General features: G+C 36.8%; 1 protein-coding gene across 2 annotated transcripts in view; it reads right to left on the minus strand.

The window, feature by feature from the left end:
- Nucleotides 1-26712, minus strand: part of lama2 (laminin, alpha 2) — a 118037-nt gene that overhangs the window by 67401 nt on the left and 23924 nt on the right. For both annotated transcript variants that reach the window (XM_077586783.1, XM_077586781.1), the window contains exons 5-19: nt 23612-23663; nt 22966-23156; nt 18591-18770; nt 18256-18345; nt 16425-16542; nt 14831-15009; nt 14658-14757; nt 13979-14036; nt 13254-13356; nt 11700-11840; nt 10124-10288; nt 3019-3120; nt 577-788; nt 337-448; nt 12-125 (exon numbers count right to left, since the gene is read on the minus strand). In XM_077586783.1, coding sequence (XP_077442909.1) covers nt 12-125; nt 337-448; nt 577-788; nt 3019-3120; nt 10124-10288; nt 11700-11840; nt 13254-13356; nt 13979-14036; nt 14658-14757; nt 14831-15009; nt 16425-16542; nt 18256-18345; nt 18591-18770; nt 22966-23156; nt 23612-23663 — 1917 coding nt within the window. The remainder of the gene's footprint in view (nt 1-11; nt 126-336; nt 449-576; nt 789-3018; nt 3121-10123; nt 10289-11699; nt 11841-13253; nt 13357-13978; nt 14037-14657; nt 14758-14830; nt 15010-16424; nt 16543-18255; nt 18346-18590; nt 18771-22965; nt 23157-23611; nt 23664-26712) is intronic.

Below are 26712 nucleotides of genomic sequence, written 5' to 3' on the forward strand. Positions count from 1 at the left end.
AATTAACTTACCAAGCAGTGACCTGTGATCTGGTCGCACTGTGTGGCATGCCCATGACATTGACACGCTTGACACACACCATTGTACAGCTGCCCATCTACTCTTCGGAATCCAGAAACACAAGCCTAAAACATACAGACCAAGGTAATTCAATGTTGATCAAATGTGGATAATATTGTGAATGTAATGATACATATATATTCCTTAATAAAATTGTAGAATTCTGAAAATAGCAATTGTTTTGAGTGTGTATGATACCCATAAATTGGACACTAACTCCAACTTACATTACGTTATCCATACTGTCTTTATAAAAATATGTTTAAAAGTTGTTACCTCACAGGACGTTCCGGCATATCCAGGTGGACAAGAGCACATTTCAACAGCTGCTGCTGTTATCCCTCCTTTTGCAGAGGGATGACTTACTTGCATCGAGAATAAGTGGAGTCTGAAAACACACATTTAAGAACATTAGAATGAATCATTTAGAAATACCAATTACAATCTTTATTCATTCATTCATTATCTGATTCATTTTCAAAAAATCAGATCTACTGATTCAACTTGTTCCTGTACCTGTAAACAGCACTGGATTCTGTACTGTAAGAGGTTCTGACCATCACTCTGGTCATGTTGGCCAACACTGTCAGGAAGTCCCTGCGACTGATTGGCTGAGCAGTCCCCGAAACCAGGAAGTTCTCAGGAAGAAGAGTGATGCGATTGGTGCTTGGTGAGGACGGGTACACGGGTCGACCATATCGCCTGTCCATAATGGTGATTCCGCCACCCTAGCAGAGAAAGGAATGTCATTTTGTGTTCCTGCATTCTGATTTACAAGTTGGTTTGTCCTTTAAGATCCACAAAAGATGTAAGCATAATTAGATCAAGAGCTGCAGGTTCTGTCAATATTTGCAAAGACACTCAATGAAAAGTGAATTGAGCCCAGCTCAGGTATTTGACGATCTCTTGTTGAGAACAGATCGATGGCATGTAGCGCTTAACGCAGAGTGACAACCGCTGATGGAGAGGAAAGGGAGGAAGAACGGGAGTCCACTATGCCAATAAGCCATTAAATAACAACTAATTGAGAGAGGAGATGGAAAGCAGAAGTTGTGCTGATGCAGACACATAAAGTGCTTACAATTGATGGGCCATGACAGGAAGGGAAATATAATACATATTTCAAATCAACCTAGGCAGAAAAAAATATATCTTGAACTTTTGTTCATAGAATTCTAATATAACAGTAAAACCACAGACATTTTGAATACTGTATTTTTGGACTGTTAAGTTGCACTGGATCAAGGCGCACCACCGATGAATTTTGAATGAAGTTTATGTTTATATATAAGGTGCACCTGACAATAGGGATCAATATCAATATACTACATTTAACATTTGTTCTTTATCTTTTAACATTGTATTATTAATTCATTATTTGTTCTATTATTTATGCATTTGCTGAGTGATGAATTTATGTTTTGAGCACTTTATTGGAGATAGTATGAAGCTCAAGTAGTATAGTGCAGTATAGTATTTTACAGTGATGCTTAAACAAAATAGGTTTGAGGTCATTAAGCACAACCAGAATTCATACTCTATATAACCCGCACTCTAAAATAAATATCTATTCATTATAGTCTGCAAAATGGTGCATTATTTTTCAACTTGCTTTATAGTCATACACCTATTTATATATATATATATATATATATATATATATATATATATATATATATATATATATATATATATATATACATATATATACATATATATATACATACATATATATACATATATATACATATATATATATACATATACATATATATTTACATATATATATATACATACATATATATACATATATATATACATATATATACATATATATACATATACATATACATATATATATTTACATATATATACATATACATATATATATATATATATATATATACATATATATATATATATATATTTGATCGGTATTCATTAAAACCTATTTGGTTATATCTTGATTGCATTTATGTTTTGGGTTGTTGCTTTTTTTGTAAGATATATCCATAAACAAAAATTTAAAAAGAAAAAAAAAAGAGAAGATTTTCTATTCTTTCAACCAAGATGCACAGAATTCAAATGCTTGCATGCTTGTTGGTGGCTGTCAGATAAAGCATGTTGGGAAAGTTGATTGCCGAGAGACAGGCAGCAAAGACAATGACAGGGAGCAGCTTGACAGCGTGTAGGAGGTTCGGCATTGTCATCATTCTCAGCAGCTTTTTGTTGTCAACAAGGCCGACACTTGTCTTCCTCCTTTTTCTCCTCCTCCCAGTCTGTCACTCTCATGGAAATGTTTTTTAAAATAACATTAGCTGATTTGTACATATTTCTCTCTCTCTCTTCCTATGCTTACGTCTCTTGTATCCTCTTACCTCTTCTAGCCTTAATGATCCAATTAGGCTCATTCATTTTAATAACCATATTTATTCTATTTAGTCTGTCTACGCATCCTTTAGTATTTCATTTCTATGGTTTCCTTTCATCCATTTTATTTAGAGTAATCCTTCATAAATGTAATCAAAAGAAAAGAAGAACGTCAGTAATTTAATGTGTCACAGGGCATAATGAAACACAATGAAATGGAAAACCATTTACGCCTACAAATATATATATATATATATATATATATATATATATATATATATATATATATATATATATATATATATATATACACACAAGGTTTTTGCTCTTCATTTTTCATTCTTTTATACTGAGATGCGGCTTATCTTACAAAAATACTGTAATTTTATCTAGTTATTTGTTTTTGCTTGCAACATCTAGCTGGCCAACCGCAGCACGTAAATGATTTTTTTTTCCCACTTTCACCACCTTTACCAATAAGGTACAGCCACTAAAATAACATATCTACTTTTCAGTCATCTAAAAATACTCCACAATATAAAAAACAAAATAATAATGTTTGTAATTTGGGGGATTCATATCACCTACTTCAAGAATAAGGTCTGGTTCTGAAGTGACGCGGATCATATGGTCCTGATTATCCACTGTGTAAGACACAGTGTAGATCACACTCCCTCCATAGGCTGATAGCTGAAAAAAAGGACAATTTATTCATTCATTTGAAATGTCTATTATTCATATTTTCCGACGAAAAGGAGTACTGTAATAACACAGGTTTTCAACCATTTGTGCCACAAGCAATATGCTGAAACATCACTCTGCAAAACTTGGCAATGGCCTCCCAATTATTGTGCATTGTGTGGGTGTGTCTGTTTATGAGATAAACCATTTAACAGGATTTGCTGATACTGCATATGTGTGGGTCTTAACCGGTAGTGCTCGTAAGAGGCAAAGAATGTCTTAAAAAATCCTATCCGCAAAAACAAATATTTAATTACATGGTTTAATGGCTGATATTAAAAGGCAGAGAGAGACATGCTTTGAGGGATATTGTACACTGCTAGAGCATGAAAAGCACGAACCGCTTTGCTGCTGTTTGATAATTGGAATATGTTTCCATGAAAATAAGTCAAAGAGTTGAGAATTCATTCATTTACGTACAGGTGCATGGGATATTTGGCATTAATGACAAGGTAGGGTGGGCAATCTTATGTTGGGTTGCCACATCTGGGGAGTACTGACTTTTATTTACATTTTTCTCTTGTATAACACATCAGAAAAAAATCAATTCAGTTTTTTCCCCCAATTTATTAAACAAGATTCTTTCAACTGGGATTGAAATAAATGATAAAGGTATTGTCTACCTATTTTAGAACATTTTTTCAGGACAATTTTAGTTTCCTAATTGAAATATTCTGTATGGCAAGTGAATTAAAATAGATTGGTTGTTCAGCTACTTTCATTCAATTATTAGATTACATTAGAACTTTATTTCATCCCGTATTTTATATATATATATATATATATATATATATATATATATATATATATATATATATATATATATATATATATATATATATATATATATATACGGGATGAAATAAAGTTCTAATGTAATCTAATAATTGAATGAAAGTAGCTGAACAACCAATCTATTTTAATTCATATATATATATATACATATATATACATATACATATATATATATATATATACACACAATGGAACTACATATACTACAATAAAGAAATCCAAATCTAATAAAACTAGTAATGGATGGTTTCTCATATAAAAGACTTGGGATAGTGTTTAAATGTAATAAGGACCAAGAATGACAGGATGAAAGAGTTTCTGTCAACTCTACAGAATCAGCTTTACAGTAGATAGCACAACGCTGTGTCAGCACGATGGCAGAATTTATCCCTCTCTCTGCAACCAGAACAGTCAAAAAGGGGAAGGGATTGGAGTGCGGGCATAATACGGCCATAAAAAAAAGACAAAAAAGGGACAATGCTATGGAAGAGAGGAGCAACAAAATGATCTGAAAGATGAGAGGGACAGTTGGAGTTATAGAACTGGATTAAATGCTTTTATAAACCTCTTCTATCCTTTGCACTCTTTCTTAGACCTGGAGGAGGTATCACCCATTTCACAGCTGAATGAAAACACACACACACACACACACACTGTACTGACCATTTTATTGACTAACAATTATTCTCTATCCAACCCCATTTGCTGATTTGGACCCTGGACGACAGTAAAATCATAGTTGAAAGACATTACACTTAGCTTGGAGGGGCTGCATCATCTTCCTCACGATTAAGCAACAAGCCCCCCAGTCCCAATAGCCGATCTCATCAAAAGAAGTAAGAACTTAATAGCGGCAATGTGAAAGTAAAAGAACATGAGAAGACAAACTGGCTATTACTGTAAGAGTGCAAATGCTGACACGGATAGTCAGAGCGTAATACCACATATAAAGGGCCCACATAAAAAGTATCGAGTGGTTTAATATTCTTTCTTTTATGAATGTGAAAACAGAGGAAATTACGGTTGTTATAAATTGTTACTCGCAGTACGGAAGATGGCTCCTGTATCCCACCCCTCTTGTGAGGATAAGCAGAAAATGAATGAATGGATAAATATTATACCAATGTATACTTTATGAAATATATTTTTTAAACGAATTAAACTTTTTGGGGGATTTTATCAAGGGTTACGTCTCCCCTAAGCATGTTGAGGAGAAAGTGTTAGACATCCAATGCTCCCAACGACTTCCATTTCAGACATAAATGTGAAAAGTAATTAAATCTTTTGCCATGGCAGCCTAATGACCAATCTCTGCACTGGGGAGAGGAAATAAAAGAAAGCCAATGTGGGAAGTAGAAAAAAGCGCAAGAAATCCTGAAAGCATGGTAAGGGAGAGTGGAATTAGAGGGCACAGAAACAAAAGAACAATAGTGGCACTGACACACTGGCAGCTACAAAAGGCATCAGTGAGATCCCCCTTGAGAGCCCACTAAGCCTGTTATTAACTCCTGGTGACCGAAATAAAGAGAAGGAAGGTATCATCCTTATGGTCAGAACCCCAATCAGAAAGTTCACGTGGCTGTCGTCACAAGGAAAACATGGCCTCTTGAATAAGTCTATTTTTACACAAAATGAACTGATCCAACATGGAATTGTAAAGAAATATTATTGAATTTCATATTAACTGGCACTGAAAATATGGTGAGTGTCAGTGTTATCATTAACAAGCACAACACATTCATTCAAATAAAAATGTATATTCGTTTAAAATAAACAATAGGAAAGATCAAGAGAGGTAAACATATTGGGTAAAATTTATTTATAGTTTCTTCCGAGTGTTTGGTGTGCAATATTCAGTATAAAAAAATTACATCGCACACACTGCAGTTTTCCAATGGCCCTCCCACCAGATCACCCCATAAATATAACAAGTGAGCTTTGAATAAGTTTACAAATGAAAGTAAAAGTGTTGACCTATTTTTATTACTGCCAACAAGGCAGCTACTTATTTTAAGGTTTTTATTTATTCATTCATTTATAACTATATTTACTTTATTTCCCTGCTCCTGACAGGAGACTGTTTAGGATGGGAAAATCAATATTACCACGGTGGCTTGGGAACAATATTGATAACATCGAAACGAATGAAATGGCCAAATCTATCTCTGACCATCGTTACCAGATTAGGTGTGAAGCTACACACAAACATTATTCTCTTAAAACTGGGTGATGGCTGTTGATCACCATCCTATTGAATCATTCATTCATTTTCTAATCCTCACAAGGGGGGTGCTGGAGCCCATTTACGATCACGCTCATATCTAGGGGCAATTTAACATGCCCAACCAGCCTACCATGCATGTTTTGGAATGTGGGAGGAAACCGGAGTACCTGAAGGAAAACCCACATAAGCCTGGGGAGAACATGCAAACTCCACACAGGAGGACTGACCTGGATTTGAACCAAGGACCGCACAACTGTGAGGCCGACGTGCTAACCACTCTCACCTACCAAGCCGCTCCATTCTTCACTTATTTTTCCATTTTCTGTCACTCATTTACCAAGAAATGAGGAAGATTTCTGCTTTTGAGCCTTGATCAGGAATAGCAATGAATCTGTTAGTGAAGCTTGGTAAAAGGTGGGTGCGAATTATTAGTGTACTTGACTGCTTTGACCAAAGAGTGATGAATTCACTGATAGCTTGGAAACTGTTTGGCCCTGAACTTTTATTTATGAGAGAATTTCGATTTACTGCTATTACTTCTTTCCACTCAATGATAAAAGTGAGAAATAGCTGTGATGGTAGCACATGAATCCATGTTACACACATTATAGCCTTTATAAGGAAAGCAGTCTATTAAAATATTCCAATACATCAAATTGACAGTGACTTCTAGGATTTGCATCCATTTTCTTTCTCTAATCCTGTTCAGAGTCATGGTTTACCTTCTCCCAATTCTAACTCACTTTGTGAGCCAATGAAGCAGTACTCAAATCAATCCTAGGTTATACCAAATATGGGTCATCAAGTACTTTTAAAGAGGATGCAGTATTGAGTGACACAAGTGCCACTTTAAATCACAACAAAAAAAACAGTGTGAACGGGAAAAGTGTGAAGAAAATTCACCTCAGTTAAGTCTAAAAAGGATGAGGATACATTTTCTCAAATTCACACTTATTTGTACTGATCCATATTAATATTCAAAATATATGTTTAAAAATGTTATGAAACCAGTAACTTAAGTTGGGAGCTTAAAGAACCAAACTAAGAGGGTTAAATTACATAAACACTATATACTAGAGGAAGTGCATTTATATACAAGTGCAGATGAACCTGATCATTATACCTTGTGCTTACACTACTCCTTAAATAAATATAAACATGATGATGGCTTTATTAATTCATTGAGGGAAATTAAGGGCATTTTTGAGAATCAAATGATAGCTATTTTAATTGAAGGGACAGAAAGCAACATGATCATGTGCATTCCAGCAAAAATAATTTGGTTGAATAAAATAAACACAGAATTTTTATTTTTTCAAATGGAAAAAGATAAATGAAAGTAATAAAAATAAATAAATCAAGCAGCAGATAAGCTGGAAAAATAACCGTTGTCTGACATTTATAAATGCCAGAACTATTTTACCCAATCAAATGTGAGTATATCAGTTCACACCTACTGGTCATGCGTTTGCTACCAACTGTGTTAGACATGACAATTGGAGAAACAAGCTTTAATGGCTCCTGGAAGTGAAGCTTGGTTTTCTCTGAGTCTCAGACAAGATAAGGAGAAAAACAGTGGTGAATTGAACAGGTGCAGACTCTGTAAGGAGTTACTGCTTATTTTCTTAGCTAAATGTTATTTGCTTTGAATGTTTATATTGTGCTCTGATGTCACATTCGTCACAGGGTGAGGATATTGTTACGCTCATACTTCAATGTACAGTGGTACCTCGACCTACGATCAGCTTTACCTACGACATGCTCGAGATACGATGAAAATTTCGATACAATAATTCGCCCTAGATACGATCAAAATTTCGAGATGCGAGACCAAGCCAGGTGGCTTGCCGCATCTCTTTCGTGTATAACAGATATCTACAAGCACTGAACGGTTTCTTTCGCCTACACATGGACCAGAAAACGCACAACGTGCATGCGCGGGCAAAAACAGGGCTTTCTGGGTAATGAAGTATACTCGTGCACACAACTCCGATAGCCAATGGCACCCTTTCTCAGAATAAAACTTCATTACCCACAATCAATACGTAGGTAGGCAGCTGTTGCATTTCCTGCTTTTCCTTCCTTAGCCTGTTAGCTCCCGCGATTCCTTATTCAAGACTACTTCTCGTTGGCAAGTGGTCGTGCGTTATCCTATTGTGAGGACATTTGTGTGCATCATTTTCGGAATATTTTGAAGGGAATACAACAGCAAACAGCCCATCGATAGTGAACAAGAGGATGGAGGCGTGGCAAACAGCTAACCCAGCCAGAACGAAGGTAAAAAAAAAAAAAAAAATTAGAATTCAGTTTTTTGTAAAGTTACATTAAACGTATGTTTGAGTGTGTCTGTATATATTAATCCTAGTTAATTTAAATTAGTTTGTTTCGTTACGAGTGCGTTGTCGTGGATTTCACATGAGCAAATACTCCGATGTGACAGCCGAAGAATGAATCCATCGTATACGCCATGATTCTATAGCTGGACAACGAGGGGATTAAACTTCCATCACTGAAAGTCATGATTAGAAGCCAGGGTGTATTCTTTTTAACAAAAACATCTGTGTTGGGTTACAAAAACAGTTTGGAAATACAAATCTTCAGCCTGCGTGCCGGTGAGTGTGTGAATAATAGTTTATAATGGAGTTCAACAGGCGAAACACTATTTACTCTAAAAGAGACAGAGAGAAGATTCAGAACGAGAGGAGCTGAGGGGAGATCGAGAGGAATGATTAAGGAAGAGGAGTTGAGAAAATGGGTATCCTAAAGAGATAGAGTGAGTTACAGGAGGGGGCCCACAAAAAGAAACAAGGATCGAGGGATGGTTGGGGGGGAAGAGAGGGAAAAAAAGTACAGACAAATAAATGAAATGACAAGCCGAGGCCTGCGGGCGGTGAAGTAATGAAATGCAGTAGCAGTCTCTTCCTCGAAGCCATGACACCCAGACAAACATCACAGGCAGTCTGCTGTGGAAGAACAACTTCACTTCACAAGCATGGACTCCAGCTATTTTCCAGCTCAAGTGTTAAAGCCTAATCATGGCTACAGTCACAAAAGAAAACGAGGCACGTGTCCAAATAGACGACATTAGTAGAAGAAGATCCAGAGAAGCGGTGCTGGGGGGAAGGCGGGCGTGCCAGCAGGAGATGTTCTCACAAGGCGGGGTAGCTTCAGACAATTCATTTTTAGATCACAAGCACGTTTGTTCGGGAGTTTATCCAAATAATGCAGCCATGGGCCAGCTATTACGGTTTTACTTTTGAAATCTTTGATCATTTAAGGTGCGTGGAATAACCTGGAAGACTGATTTTTAAAGCAAGTGTTGACAGTGAGAAAAATTCACAAATATTTTTAAATCATGTTAGACATTATACAAATATTGATATATATTTTCAGTTCTGATTATACAGACGAGGCTGTCATGAATCTAATGATCGAATGTGTGTATTGTTGATGCCCACATCTTTATACACATTTTACATAATTGTCTTTGCATTTTCTTGATCATTCTTACTTTCTTCAATACGAAATCAGACAAAGGAAAGTAGTAAAAATGTATCTAAATACTTATGAATGATGTTGGTGAACATGTAGCGATTCTGGTATAGTTAATAATAAATATAATTAAAAGAACAACCCCATTAGACACAAACATGAAGTAGACAAATTCTATTATTTTTTGGTGGTCTACAATACAAACACGAAGTTTGACATATGCTAAAATATCAGGCAAATTTAGATAAATATCTAAGAGATTCAATTAAATAGTGAGCTTTGCTCTCTATTCTATTGTTTCATAGTTTTGTCTGCTTTAGTCCAAATGTCATGCTTGGGCATATTACAGTTAAACTGCTGGCTTCATCTTAAAATCTTATTAACGTGGTGTATATCATTGCAATATAATGAAACAAATTTACGACACTGTTTTTATCTCACCTTGTTTCCCAGGTATAATTCAGGTGCGTTCCAGTAGTAAGCAGAACCAAGGTTTTCCACAACATCTGCATGATGGACACTTAGATATTGAGGGGTCTCTCTGTGGATAGGCCAAACTCTCCGTCCGGAATCTCCACTTAGGTACCAGCCTGCTAATGTAGTCTCCTGTACAACAGTCATTCAAATAATGAACTTTATTATGACATAATAGAATTTGGTAACTGATCGACTATGAGAATAAGCATGCAGTGAAAAATCATTCAAGTCGACCTAATTGGTCTAAAATTTATGACTTATTTATTATAAATAATCCATCAACTCCTGTGAGATACAGTGACAGGCAGAACAATTAAGTGCTCTTCCAATGGATGGCAGATGGTAAAAAATATGATCTTGTCTTTATACACAGAATAATAATGTTGTGTTCAATTACACAGGCACATGCAGTAGTAAGTCACACTAGGTAAGAAAACATCTGTCTAAATTTAGATGATATAATCATTCAGTATATTCAGTAATTCGTTAAAGGTGCATGTAGCTTTTTCAAATGTTTGCACACAGTCAAACTTAGATCATTTGTGAAGTTTAATTCACACTTAATTAATCACAATAGATATTTTATTACATACCTGAATGCATGGTGTTATTAAGAAGCCCATTGCAACCATAAAACAATTTAGATAATGATATTATCTAATTACATAATGTGGCAATCCAAAAGCATTTTTAAAAACTTTGGATTTTTGGCCCTTTACAAGTTCTGTGTTGAACTAAACTGATGTACAAGCATAAAGGTTCTGCACACCTGTCACGTTACGGTTCAAGTGTGTGTATGTGTGTGTCTGTGTGAGAGTGAGAAACACAACTGTGGGAAAGAGTGTGAGAGACACACATCTTTCATGCAATTAACCTGACCTTGGCTTACCCTTTTGAACATGCACACATCCGCACAACCATACACACAGACACTATCAGTGTCTAAATCAAAAGCTGTCATTCTGTCAACGTCCCCTTGTCCCCTCCCTCCACATGTCAATCAAAATCCCTTTTCCTCTTTTCACCTCGCTTCTCATCTTCTCTCTCATCTTCTCTTTGTCCAATTTCCTCTTTCCTCATTTTTCTCATCTTACACTCTCTCCTTCAACTCACTCCGTCCAATATTACGCTTTGAACATGGTAATTGAAAACTTAGACTACAGTCATCCGCTAACAGGGAAAATTTCAATCAATTGCTTTCATGTGCTGTGTCGTACCTTAACACAGTGTTTGATTGGCCTTCCACTTCATTTTCCTAATGGGGTAACCTTCTGACTCAAAATATGCAATGATTCCAGTGAAAAAAACTTCCCGAACTATTAAACCGATATATTCCCACTGTTTTTCCCCCCCACTGTAATAATAACCTCACTTATCTAACTTAGCAGCTGTCTCTGTCAGCTCGTGGATTCTACAAAGACTGAACGGCGGTTAAATACCCGCTGCGGATTCCTACGCCTTCTTCAGTTCTGAACAATGTTTGCTTGTGAAAGCCAGAAAGACAGATAATCCTAATCACAGTTAGTGTGTCATTTCTTACATTCTGATAAACCCACGTGGAGGCAGAGCACTGGCTTGCTACGCCCATGCAAGAGCATTTCTCGCAGCCGCGTGGATTGTCACGCTGCAAATTGTAGAAACCCAGTTTGCAGTGGCCACAATTCTCTCCATCCACGTTCTCCTGTTGGATAAACAAGAGAGTCGAAAGTGAGACAATGTGACCTCTATACTTGGGGAAAGAAGTAAGGAAAAACATATATACGTACACAAGTTATACTCATTTTGCATCTGCTCTGGATGAATTTATGGTTATGAAATTATAACCCACAACAGATATTTGTACATGATTTTCACTTTCCTAACAAATATACATTTATTACTGAGGTCACAGATGCGAAGTTTATGATTTTTTTTTTTCAAAATTGAAGAATGACAAGTGAGGGGAAGACAAAATCTGACTTGTTCAAATCAAAAAATGAAGATAAGCCATTGCATACATACCAGAAAAAACCCTACCAATGAAAAGATTTTGAAGAGGGGAAAAATGTGTTTACAGTTGAGATTAGCAAAGATGTTTTTAAGTACACTTCCGTCTATGTTCACAGGGCAGACTAAACATTTGTCATACCTGACCTCTATGTAACCATACAGGCCGCTGTTTTCCTTTTCTGGCTATCATGGCCCTTAAGTGACATGCATGCATAAAAGATGACCATCACTGTCGGATCAAAGTGACTCGCATCAGAATGATAGCAAATATAGTCACAAGCAACCACAGTTCAAGAGGCTCTCAGCTGGGTTCATCATCCAGGATGTTATTCAGATCATTGTAAAACAATCATGTCATCCCAATCTGGGCAATATAAACTGACATTATGATGTGGTTTTTGTTCAGCCAGGTTTGATCCTTTGAACATCTAAGTAATGAAGCCCTGTTCAGGAATTAAACCAGCACCATCTATACAGAAGGAAAATTGGCTTACGTCGTTTGCCACCCTGTATTGAAAACATTGCTTCATAATAAGTTACCCATGTAGTCTGCTTTCTGATTGTAATTTTGAATTTGCACAGGCTCATAGATGAAAGATTTTGACCCATATAAGAAAACTAAAACGGTACTCGGACGTTTGGTCGCCGGACGTTTGGTCGCCCGACGTTTGGTCGCTCGGATATTTGATCGCCCGGACGTTTGGTCGCCCGGACGTTTGGTCGCCCGGACGTTTGACGACATGACAGAGAGTTTACTGTTGAAACCAGCTCTCATAATTATATTCATGAGAGAGAGAGAGTTTAATATCTAAATATCTACTGTTGAAACCAACTCTCAAAATTATATTCACCCGGGCGACCAAACGTCCGGCGACCAAACGTCCGGGCGACCAAACGTCCGGCGACCAAACGTCCGGTCACGAACTAAAACACGTCACTCCCTTTTTTCCAGTATTAAAGTTATTAACAGACCAAAATGACACCCTGCTTGCCTCCCATGAAATATTGATGTTTTTATTGTGCTACTGTGTGTAATAGAAAAATGATAGACCATAATGAATGGTCTTCATCATTATTATCTGTCTGTGAGTGTGTTTTTATTGACCTTGCACATGCATGGTGAAGTACATGGGTCACTGTTGCTGCTTCCCTCGATGCTGCAGTTACATGGCTGACAGTCTGGATAGCCCATATAACCAATTTCACACCTGAAGACAAATGGATTTAATAACACAAAATATGAAGTTGATTTGAAAAAAAAAGCCCAAACCATAAGCAATAGATCACAGGGTCAATTCTCCTGATAGTGGCCTCCACTCAAGTAAAACAGATACTGGACACGTGTGGAACAAACAGCTGACCTTGCGAAGCAGGTAAACATGCCTGCATGTGTACCATGCATCCCAGAGGAAACATTACACTTAATTAACTGCCGACAGAGGCTCGTCTGTTAAAAATTAGTTGACGAAGCTGCTTCCTTCAGTGGATTTAATTGTTGGCTGAATGCTCGACTGGAAAAAGATGACCTAATTTAAGGTGACAATAAATTTAAATAATTCCACCTATGAGCTGGTGTCATTGCGAGAATAAAAATTTGCTTCAACAAGCAGTTACAGGAACGAGCCTATAAAAAGACAATATAATTGGGGATAACTAAAATCAAATAGAGTGAGCTTCAAAGGTCGTCTCAAGTAGAGGATCCTGGTAAATCATTACAAGTTTTAATGAAAACTTTTAAGGCAATTTTCAAACACTAATTGGAACAGACAACAGCTGAAAGGTTCAGCTCACCTGTCACTGTCTGTGTGTCTGTATGGATGTGTGTGTTACCTGTCACATCGTAGACCACCAAACCCTTCCTTACAACGGCATGAACCTGGTGGCTGAGCTGTCAATCAAAGAAATACATGTGTGTACGCGCACACACAAACACACGCAAGGACAAACACATAAAAAATACAAGTATGCCAGAGCATGCAATTTTTTTGCATACTCTCTTACAGGTATCGTAATCTCATTAATTAAAATTAATTACTTTTGAATTTAATGAATTAGTAATTTACAATTAATTATTTAAATTAAATCTCATTATATTTAAATCTCCTTATAGTACTTGTATAATGACAATAAAAGCATTCAATTCAATCTTCATTTTAAAAATGTATCACATGAAAATATTCATTTCTTGCAAGGTTAAACAAACAATTGGATTTGGACAATTACTAATCATTACTTAAGTGACTAAACTAGTATAAATTTGGGAATAGGTGTTCAGATATGAAAAGCGCTTGTTTGGATTGTTCCATGTTAAATGTTGAGGTTTCCAGTGATTTACAAATGTACACAACGAAGTGTCTACGAACTTCAACTAGACTGTCAAAGTGATTCCTGATTGATAAAACCAAAGTAAGAGCTGCAGATTATTATCGATGATTAGCACGAAAATGTACGTCTAAGCAATTAACATCTGGCCCACACACATGCAAGACAAAGTAAGAATTTTGCATACTAGGTGTTGCCTTGCTTGAGTCCTCAATACAAGTTTGGTCATGAGAACCATGTGCGTCACATGAGCAAGGGATGCAAGGGTTGTCATCCTCAGGGTTTACCTCGATGGGGCAAAAATAGCAATATTTACAATGAAGTCAACAATTGAGTCCTACTTAATTTGAAGTAACCTACCCCTGCAGGTCTGTAGTAGCCAGGAACACAGCTCTGACAGTTGATGCCATCCGTGTTGTCATGGCATGAAATACACACTCCACCGCCTCGGTACTGACCGTTGATATCCAGGCTGAGTGATAGGTTAGCAACAGTCTGATTAAAGTAGCATTCCTCAGCCTTTCCGTGGCAGTTACACTCTAAAAGTGAGGACAGAGGGGAGAGTAGAACATGCAAACATCATTTAGTTACCCACAACTGAATTCCCAGTAAGATGAGTGACAATGAATTAGTATTACAATCAGCCACTGTTTGATTTGATCCTCAGAATGGCAAGTGCACATTTTTAATGCTTTGTTTTAGGTTTAAAATATACATAGTGTTAGAATGATTGGAGTATCAAATCTCCATTTATTTCACTCTTTATAATGAACGATAGATTTCATAACTTAAAAAGGGACTATAGTTTTAAAACAAATTCCTGTTAGCTCTTTTAAGGGGCAAAGCTAATTTACACAAATATGTGTCTTTCATTACTATATTGGATATACTAGCATTGCAAGTGTGTCAAATGTCTTACAAAAAATGTGAATGTTGAGCATGTAATTATGCACATTAGAAAAATAATCCATTGCCTAAGGACTTGACCTTCTATCCCTCACCAATAAACAGAGTGTAGTTGGTTTATATTATTAAATGCAAGCATCATTGGCCTATGATTAGCAGTGTGCATGCATTCCAAATGAGGCCAACATCACTCATTGTTTGGTCACAAATCAGCCTGATGGAATATTATCAGGGAGGATGAATAACGCTGGTTTGATCTCAAAATCGATACAGAGCCATGCTCTTGGTTTGATCTTGCGGTTGGGGGTGCGGCTCTGTGAAGATGCTGCCGGGCTTTGCAAACTATTACATCTGGCAACCACATCTCCTGGACGTCAGTGTTCCCATGGGCTGCCATTCAACTGCTTGTCCACCCCCAGCTTTTGATCACTTCCAACAAGAACTATAAAGGTGGTGACACAATGCACTTGCCTCCTGCCATGTTGTTTTCTTTAATATTATTATCCGACAGTGTTTAACTTACACCCCTCTGATGATCACTTGATACCTTAGTGGTGTTTTGTCAGAAGGATTAAGGATTACGTGTGGGTGAGGTTGTCGTGGAAAAAACAATAGAAGCTTTCTTCCATCACAATACATAATAATATTGGTATGCTGCATTTACATGGACAGCAATATGTGGACTCCTGATGTTTTTCTGTTTCTCATGGGTGGACTACTTGTACTAGATCACATGTGTCAAAGTGGCGGCCCGGGGGCCAAATCTGGCCCACTGCATCATTTTGTATGGCCCGGGAAAGTAAATCATGAGTGCCGACTTTCTGTTTGAGGATCAAATTAAAATGAAGAGTATAGATGTATATTAAATTTCCTGATTTTCCCCCTTTTAAATCAATAATTGTAATTTTTTAATCAGTTTTTTTCTGTGTTTTTAGTTCAAAAATCATTTTGTAAGGAAATTGGGATGTTCTATGCATCAATTTGGATTATCAGTAGTTGTGCACATTGTTTCATTTGTTTACTTAATTCACATTATGGTTCAACTTACCCTCACAAACATGTCGAGTGACAAAGGTACCCGCCATCCAGGCTTGTTGATGGTACCCAGGGCAACAATGATCGCAACTCTCTCCACATGTGTTGTGTTCACATTCACAGCTAAACTTCTGCATGAAAACATAAAACAAAAACATCATTCAATCAAACAATTAAATGTGGATTATTTGCAAGAAGTTCAAATAGGGTACACCTCTATATCACAGAAGATACCCAAATCTATCAAAATCCAAGGATTGTAATCTTCTAAAATTTAAATTTATCCAGCTAAAGTCAATCTAACATCTACCTTTAAATCATTTAAAAATAAAGACCTTTAGTTTATTCTTTGATAATCTGCTCCTTATTTTTGGTTATGAAGATGTCTGCATACAGCGTCTTTATTCCAAAGTAAACAGTGAATAAAATAGTGTTTCATGTGGCTGATCAAGAATCAACTAAATGTTCAAATAGATGGCTGCAAACTGTAATTACCAGAATTTGTAAGTGGGCTATCAAACAATCATGTATTCACAAGAGAGCTCAATAAAATGATCTTGTTTCCCTTTCCAAATTATCAGCTGGTAACAAATGGGTTCACTACCACCGTTCTGAGGGAAAGGAAATGGCAACATGGCAACACAGTTGGAGCATAATACTCCACTGGAAGACATCTGCCAATTTAGAGGCTTAGTGATTCAATTTAGTACTTTCTGTAAATTGGTTGATGAAGAGAGACTGCCAGATTGAATGGAGTACAATAGTGCAATATGCGCCAAGTTGTTGCTTTTTTTTTGGACCATGCAACACTCCCTCCTCCCACACCCACACTTTTATCTGTGGCAAAACACTACAGCTTTTGGCTTCGAGTGGCTTTTGTGCTGAACGTGTACCCTAGCAGATGTTCCGTACACAACCGGCTACAAATCTGCTCACAGGTCTCCATCGTATCTGTCCTCTGAACATCTGGCCAGGACTTAACCTCAAGGATGAGTGGCTGTGTAGAAGATTTAAATTTGCTTTATTCATCAATCCATACATAACTTTTTATATAGGATCCTTGGATAATTGTTGAACATTATTCCTCCCTTCCCATAAGTAAATGGGAGTAATATAAAGAGTCATATAGCTGTTATTCCAACAGCAACGACTCCAACTCAAAGCAGGTTGGAAAATTAAAATATAATAAGATGATAAAACATTAGATATAGGCGAAATAGATTGATCACACCATTGAATTAGTTGCAAAGAGTGCAATACAAATAAGAATCCTAATTAAATAACCATAAAAGTATTGTAATATCTACACTAGCGACAGATAAGTTATGCATTGTGTGAAGAAAATTAATTCATTCCAATGTATGTATAAATGAATCATAATTAATCATGGACCAATGCATAATAATTTCAATATGCATTCTTTTTTTTCCTCCCCTTTGAGTCGGGGGATATATATATGTGCTTCTCTAATAAGAGGCAGCGGTGGAAAGATCAGACAGGAGTTGGAGCAAGAGTGAACTGGCATGCTTCACACAAACGATACGATTTAAGCTCAGTGACATCACCGGCTTGAGTGAGAAACACAATTGCCACATTGAGGTAAGGCTCGTTTGAGCCTGAGGACACATGCAGGACAAGAGGCCACAAATGGGTGAGGAAAAGTGCGAAAGATCAGGTGTCTGCTATCAAACACTCGACTATTTGAGCTGACGTGCCAGACAACACCTGAGTCCCCTGTAGGAAAAAGTTTGATATCAAGGCGGCACATAACAAGCTAAAAGCTTCAGGGTATTGGATTTCCTTCAACATGTTATCTTTAAATGTGATGGAGTTGAACAGTTTACCTTGGAAACAGTGTTTAGTGGACAGGCCTTCGCGTGACCATAACAGATGCACATCCCTCCAACTGAAATATCCTTAATGGAGTAGTAATACTGAGGAGAAACAACATGAGAGCATTTATACTGATGTGATTATATTTTACCTTTAATAAAACAATGGCGGTGGGGGGGAAATCGACCTCAAAGAGGTTTTCAACAAAAATAATAGTGTCTCATCATCAACTTGCAATAGTGCTCCATTCATATTATATTTTCAAATTCCTATAAACACCCTATATACAGGATCATTTGTAAAGGCCCATTGTTACACTTAAAGCAAAATGTGTCATGATCCTCACCCGTCTTGTCACAATGGGATCGATATCTTTGGGGTCATGCAACGTCAGTGTCATGAGGTCTGCATTTAGCGTTCTGATCCGTTGAAAAACCAATCTGATGTAGCGGGCTGAGGTAAAGTTCAGCAGGATCGGGGAAGGGTCATCTGCACTGGGACGACCATTGATTAAAGAAGTATGAATCTGTAAAAGAGAAAAAAACAATAAATAGGGACAGAACAACTGAAGACGGTTTAAGTAAAACATTAAAGGTGAATCCAGTCTTTTACAGTGACAGAGCGGGTTAGAGGTGAGAGGCCTCTTGGGTAACAGATTGATTGGGGGGGAAATGGAAAAGACAGGTGCATGAAAACACACTCACACATGTATCTACTGGACCAAACACTTAAAGTTCCACCAAAAATCAGTCACTGGGCAATAAAACCACTTGCAAAATGATGAAATCCGGTACTCGGATGATTCGCCGAAAGATGTTTGGCCGACGGACAGGTCGCCGAAAGGACGTTTCGCCGAACATTCGGCGAAACGTCCACTCGGCGACCTGTCCGTCGGCCAAATGTCCGTCGGCCAAACGTCTTTCGGCGAATCATCCGGTCACGATGAAATCCAGCTTTAAACAACCTCAACCACAAAAAATAATGTGATAATGTGAATCAAAATGCAGCTTTATCACCTTTGTTAAGCCACTTTAACATGACTTTGGTTATGAATCTCAATAAATTAGGTTTACATGACTTGTAGGTGGAAAAGGGTTGAGAGGGAAGAGTGAAACTACAAGTAGAAGAGATAGAAAGGGTGGAGAATTATAGACTCACTCCAGCAAAAATTTGAAGGGAGGACGGAAGGGAGGAAACTGTTCCAAGTAAGTTGGATGGAGTGCTTGGCAACGAGTGTCAATTTTGATGAAAAAGTTTCTACTTGGATTAAGGGCTGAGTTTATAAAACAGTGGTGAGGCTAGTCTTGTTGTGTGGATTCAAGGCAGAGGCACTGAAGAAAATCCAATCAGCAGAGCTGGAGGTGGAAGAAATTAAGATCTTGGGGTTTAGGAGAGGTTAGATTGGAAAGGATTAGAATTTAGCTCATTAGAAAAGTAACCAAGGTTCGGTGTTTTGGGGACAGAGTTAGAGAGAGCAGATTTAAAGGGTTTAGACACATCTAGTGGAGAAACGGTAAGTATATTGGATGAAGGGTGATAAGGATGGAGAGCCAGGTAGTAGAGCCTGAGGAAGGAAGATGGAGAGAAGAATTATAGATGTTGTCAGAAAAGCTATGAGGGCAGTTGCTGTTAAGAGACGAGGAAGAAGACGATTGGCTTGGGTGGAACAGGTTGACATACTGTGGTGACCCCTAACGGAACAAGCTGAAAGAAGAGGAGATGCATGCAGAAGAGGCCATTGCAAAAAAAGTGTAGTTTGTTGGGGTAAGGGTCATGTGGTGGGTGACAAAGTCAGGATATACTGATGCTTTTCCTTTTCTATCAATATGTCAAAATAAAGTGGGCGAACACAGTGATGATTATTGCAGGAGAGATCGTCAAACAAACTTTAAATCTTTACAAAGATTGAATGAAAAATGGTGTAGTGGCTACTTTTACGCACATGCCTTTCTAAGAGGAATATTATATTCGCAATAACTAGGTTCTGCTTGGCCATGTAAATGCCTATAACCCTTAAAATAAAACGCAATATGAATTTTTGAAAACCTGAATATCACCTCTGTGTTACTCCTTTACTAATCCAAAGAGCAATCCATGTATATAAATATACTATATACTAGTACAGCTATTGTGAAGGAACTATTGAGAAGGAATATCCATTTATGTTTTGTACATATTTCAATCTCAAGGTATTCTAGTCTTTTTGTTGTTTTCTTTGAATACAAATAAGGGAAATTAATGCAACAGCTATATATGTGTGGGATAGTACACATCACATGTGTCAAAGTGGGGGCTCGAGGGCCAAATCTGGCCCGCCGCATCATTTTGTGTGGCCCGGGAAAGTAAATCATGAGTACCGATTTTCTGTTTTAGGATCAAATTAAAATGAAGAGTACACATGTATCTTAAATTTCCTGATTTTCCCCCTTTTAAATCAATAATTGTAAATTTTAATCCATTTTTTCTGTGTTTTTAGTTCAAAAATTATTTTATAAAATCTAAAACTACATAAAAAAAGCTAAAATAAACATTGTTTTAGATCTATAAAAAAACTGAATATTCAGGGCTTTTAATCCAGTTCTTTTAATCCATTTATTAAAAAAAAATCTAAATATTATATCTAAAATGGTCCGGCCCACATGAAATCGAGTTGACGTTAACGCGGCCCGCGAACCAAGCCGAGTCTGACACCCCTGGTAAACATGTATAGGATGAGAAAGTATTGATGTCCGGTAAGAACCATGTCAACATGCAGTCACATAGAACGAGAGAGAAGAACTTCTCTCAGCCTGTCTCATTAATGTGGCCAAAAGCAACATTTGGCATCTGCCAAAAAAGTCATCAATTGTGCCAAAAGTGTGTGCGTGTCGAGAAGGAGAATACTCGATGAGTGCAAGCTGCACACTTGGAACTAACGGAGGAGATAGTTGTGTAGGTGTGAATGTGTTATGAGTGACACCACATGTGTGCGTGTGTGTATGTGTGTTTGTGTGTGAGACACATCGCCTCTGACTCATTATAGTTGCACTGTGATCAGACGGCTAGGGAGCTGTCAACCACAAGCGTGCATGCACACACTCGGCACATTCAGACTCCTACGTTACTTGGAGCTCTTGACATCTTTTCGCTCACACCCCCTCCAGTGCTCTCCCACAGGACACACAAGCATACACACGCATCTCCAGGACAAACACACGAGAAAATACAGAAACATTCGCACTCATGGGAAATGTACACACACATCCAGACAGGCGACCACAATTACAGGCCTGTGTAGGAAGCGTAAATGTGTGTACACTATGTCCAGAGAAGAATTGAGTTCATTAATGTCAGTTAAAACCGCTATTCCACTTTTATACACACGTAAAAGTAGCTAAACAATTCTTAGACACTTACTCCAGCAAGTTTTGCTTTAGTTCATTTAATGTCCTTTTGTTTGCTTCCTCAGAAAAGCAGACATTTATACTTCATTCCATAAACAATATTCTTGGAAGCACTTAAAATTGAAGCACTATTCATTTGAAATACGTATTGAAAATGTAGATAATACGTGTAAACAAAACAAAAATAATTGTTTTGATGATTAAGGTCAGGTAATTGTGTTTTGAGTATTTAACGTGGTCATCTCGCAGAAAAGGCTAAATGCAACATTTACCTCCACAACAGTAAATTTGTCAAATAGTCTTGGATGGCAAACTACATTTAAGATAACTATTGATCTATAATTTTGTTAGTACAGTGTACATGTGGCACAAGATAACAAAATATTGATGGGAAAAAAATCCACTGTCTGGTCTTAAAAGTCAGAGGCTTTGAGGGCAAGAAAAAAAGATATAAAAAATATAAAACAGCAACAGACCTAAGGTTTTTCCAGATAACTTATCTGTCAGTAACAATATTGTGGCGAGTTAGATTTGTACGATGATAGGGTCAGAATGGATGTAGCCACCGTTCAGTTTGCTTGTTTCAGCATGTTTCCCAAATGAAATGCATATCAACCAGTTTTACAAATTGCAAAATAGAACAATGAATTAAATCATTGTCAAACATGTGGTTTTATTTATATAATTTTTTTACACTTCATGTCTGAATGTCTAGGGCACCTGTGTCAAAGTGGCGGCCCGAGGGCCAAATCTGGCCCGCCGCATCATTTTGTGTGGCCCGGGAAAGTAAATCATGAGTGCCGACTTTCTGTTTTAGGATCAAATTAAAATGAGGAGTATAGATGTATATTAAATTTCCTGATTTTCCCCCTTTGAAATCAATAATTGTAATTTTTTAATCCATTTTTTCTGTGTTTTCAGTTCAAAAATCATTTTGTAAAATCTAAAAATATATTTTTAAAAAAAAGCTAAAATAAACATTGTTTTAGATGTATAAAAAACTGAATATTCATGGTAGAAGTTAAATCCATCCAAACTAGGAGGGTTGACAGTACACTTACAATTTTTTTTGCATCCCATTAAATCACAGCTTTCTGTCCAGTGTTTGGGTGGTGGGGGGTTAAAAATAGGTTAAATTTTAGTTCACCAATGTAGTATCAGAGTTTTAACAGAAGCGAAACACCACCTGTGCAAAAGGTCCAAGTGAGAAGTTTCATTCAGAGACACTATAGTTGATATCTAAGTTAATTATCTGAATCCACTTCTTGTTGGTGTACAAGATAAACTTAAGACTTTAAAAAAATGATCAGACTGTCACAATAATATAAGAAATTTTACCTCGCCATTCTCTAAGGGGTGGATCTTGGAATAAAATGATGTGCAGATAACTTCATCGTCTTTCGTGTATGATGGAGGTCCTGTTCTTGGATTCATGTTGAACCTGGTAAGGCACTCTGTCTCGGTGAGGGCAAAATACTGCCATGGTTCGAATGTCTCGCCATCTATTGAACGCTCCAAGATCCAGTTACCTGCATAGAGAAATATTCTAGTGAAATATTGACAAAAGTATGACCTACACAATATCTTCAGTGTGTATAATAATATTCTACGGCATTCTCAAACTATTGAATGAACATGCTGAACACTGATAACAATTCTATGCCAATAGCACGTCTCAAAATCATGTTTTCAGTAAATCATTCTTAAATTAAATTTAATTCCTAAAATGAAATTTATGTAGAGTGACTTTGGTCAAATTTAGTCATATCTCAAGTCCATCAATCTAGATATGTAATTTAATTTTTTTTAAAAAGAGTAAAACAGAACTAACGAATAGGCATTTTTCTGCAATATTTGACTTTTTCTTGGTTCTCATGTACTGTATGTGGTTTACATTCTAATTCTATATTATAATCAAAGAGATGCAGTTTACATGTTAAAGTATGAGACTGCCAAAATAATGATAATGTAGTGGATTCCTTACCAGGACGGGGCGAGTTGGCAGCCTTAACAATCACATAGGCTATCTGGAAAACCTGATGAAATAAAGACAACCAATTAACAAGGCTGTTTTAAACACACATTTGAATTTGGGCAAAAGATGACTATTAATCCGTTCATTTTCCCCTCACAAAAAAACTCTTGTGTTGGAAAGGCTTTCTTGTATGAGGCAATTGGGTGTCTCTCTCACGACTGGAAGTTTCCAGTTAAGATCCCAATAATCCTATTACAACTATCATTGCACAAAATAAAGAACTGAACACTGCCCAGTTGGATGAAAGCATCTTCTAAGTATATTAAAGGTTAAAAAACTGTTTTAGAAATGTACTCATGAAAATTGTTATTCAGAATTGAAAACACCATAAGTAGGCTAACAGTCCATACAACAGTTTGAATTAATTTTGACTCGTGAATCTCTGTGTTTGGATGTGGGCAGTGGTGTCACATTGCACAGGACATCCACTGTGTGTGTGTGTTTGTGTGTGTGTGTGTGTGTGTGTGTGTGTGTGTGTGTGTGTGTGTGTGTGTGTGTGTGTGTGTGTGTGTGTGAAGGGTGGGGGTGGCAGGGGGGTTATGATGTTGTGTTTGTGTCGAAGTGAGAAAGAACAGAACATTTCAGAGTAAGCTGATAGCTGTTTCTCATAGCTCTAACAAAAGAGTGACTTTTACATGTATTCACACCAAATGAAAGGTATACAGAGTGTACTGTGTTTTGATCAGAAAATTCTAGAAAATGATATATTTCCAAGCTGAAAAATATAAAAACAAATGAGTTTTTTTCTTCTTTGAAGGCTCTGGTTTTGTAAAGGAAGTTTAGCCTCATTCAATCAATGACCATCTACTTACTAGATTCTTGTTAAGCCAAAGCTTCTTAAGAAAGGAGCGTTTTGCATTTAGGTGGATCTTTTTTGTATATTCTTATATCAGAATGTTGGTTCGAAAGGAATAAAAGTTCTAATCTGTCTAAAACGCACATTGCTGACTCAAAAAACTAATTCCACATGAGTAAATGCAAGTCTAAAAGGTCATTTTTCTAAACACATGTGTAGATAAACACTAAATATATGATCACCACATCAAAAGTACATAAAGTCATACGAGGATATGTTTGGTTTGAAAGAACCTAAATTCTGACCCTCAAACTCCAGCCAATCAAACACCTTTGGAGAAAACTAGAAGAGAGTGTGTCTGATAGCCAGGTTCTTTCTTCCAACATCAATGACATGAGGCCTTAAAAATGTTCTACTGGATGAGAGGACATAAAAAAATGGCACAGAAATCAGAACATTTTGTACAAACTCTTCCTTGGTGGATAGATAGCTCCAAAAGGAAGACAAAATTTATTACTATTTCATATTAGCCATTTTTAAGGTTATTAAGATTGCATGTATCTAGTTAATAACAAAAGCTGACTGATTGATGCACACTTTTACACACAGTTGAATTTTCACTGATGAAATCATGTTATTTTTTGTCCATTGATGAAGGAATAGTCATCACTGACAATTAAACATGTAAAAATGACAGGCCAGCAATGAATAAATTGTGACAAAGTACTAAAGCATTTGATATCAGCTCATATGTAAAAGGAACAAATTGCATATCCTTAATATGTAAGAGTGTTGAGTCAATTATGAGAATGAGGGCAGTCATATAAAGTGGCATAAATGAGTTCTGGGATGTTAACATAAAAACACAGGAGAAGCTGACAGGTGCATATGCAGAGCCTAAAAATTTACTGTCACTTGAAATGTGTTAACATTTCACTGGACTAATAAAGACATTTTTGGCTCACGTCTTAATCGTGTGACACATCCAATTTTCCTCCTTGCCAAACCGCCAAGGAAAAAATAGCAGATATTTACTGGAGTAATCCTATTGCCCTATTTATACATGGAGAAATTTTGAATCTTTTCGGCACTGTGTATAAAAGAGTGTGCGAAAACATTAAAATAAAGCTCTTTCCATAAAAAAAAATACAAAATTGAAATATCTTATAATTTGTGTTTTCCACATCTATTTTAATAATGAAGAGATAGAAGCCTCTAGATAAAACAGATTACCAAGGGAAATGTTCCGTGTGTGAATGTGCGTATACTTAATGACGTCCAAAAATGTATACGTGCCAACACAGCTAGCTTGGTAAGAATTTGGCCTCAAGCTTTGAAGTAGTGTATTTCACAAAACAACAGATGCTGCAATCTCTCAACATTCTTGCTTCGGCCTGAGCTGCTGTCAAATGTTGGATGCCACCCCAACACCACCAAAAGTTTCATGAATTCATTCAACTCTATAGTATCTCAAACAAGATCCTCAAGGAAAAAGGTACTGTACAACAACAGTATATTCCCCAAAAAGCTGTCACTGAACTGCAATGTGTCTGTCTTCAATAGGGCTACAGTCTCTAAAATCCTAAAAAATTATATTCACAATAGTTGTATTTTTTTTAAAGCTCGGTACCATCACAATATAATAATTAAGCTAGTCAGCACGCATACAAATCTGAATTGTAAAGGTCTTTTATGTAAAGAAAAAGGCTTGAAACTTAAAACAGTTAGATGCTTGAAAATTACATGTTTGATTCACAATTCAAATTTTAAAGAAATGCAGATATTACCAGTTTTTTGACTGACAACTGCTTTCAAGTCTGATCGGTTTGAAAGCTTCTCTTACTGGCTCCCCCCAATCAGCCTGACCGGTGAAGCGCATTCATCAAACCTGCCTGATGCATTTCCATAAAAGCTGCAAATTATCTGAATTGTAGATGGAAAGCCCTGGGTCATATACTGTTAATTTCACAACCCAGATAGCACTGTATATTAATAATAATAATGTTAATGGCTGTAAAGATGCCTTGTCACTAAGTACTTTAAGCTAAGTTTAATAAAAGCACAATTCAAGCTTATTCTACTATGTATATGGTACCATATTTAGTTTGTTGTGTTAAAAAGACTTCACTAAGAAGCATATCAGGAAAACTACATGAACGAATTAAGAAAATGTTCATTTTAAACTTAAATAGATGCAGACAAATCCATTGAATTTGCTTTTTCCCCCAAAGTTCACAGGGCTCAATTGTGACTG

This window comes from Stigmatopora argus, chromosome 19, assembly GCF_051989625.1.
Source record: "Stigmatopora argus isolate UIUO_Sarg chromosome 19, RoL_Sarg_1.0, whole genome shotgun sequence".
NCBI classification, from domain to species: Eukaryota; Metazoa; Chordata; class Actinopteri; order Syngnathiformes; family Syngnathidae; genus Stigmatopora; species Stigmatopora argus.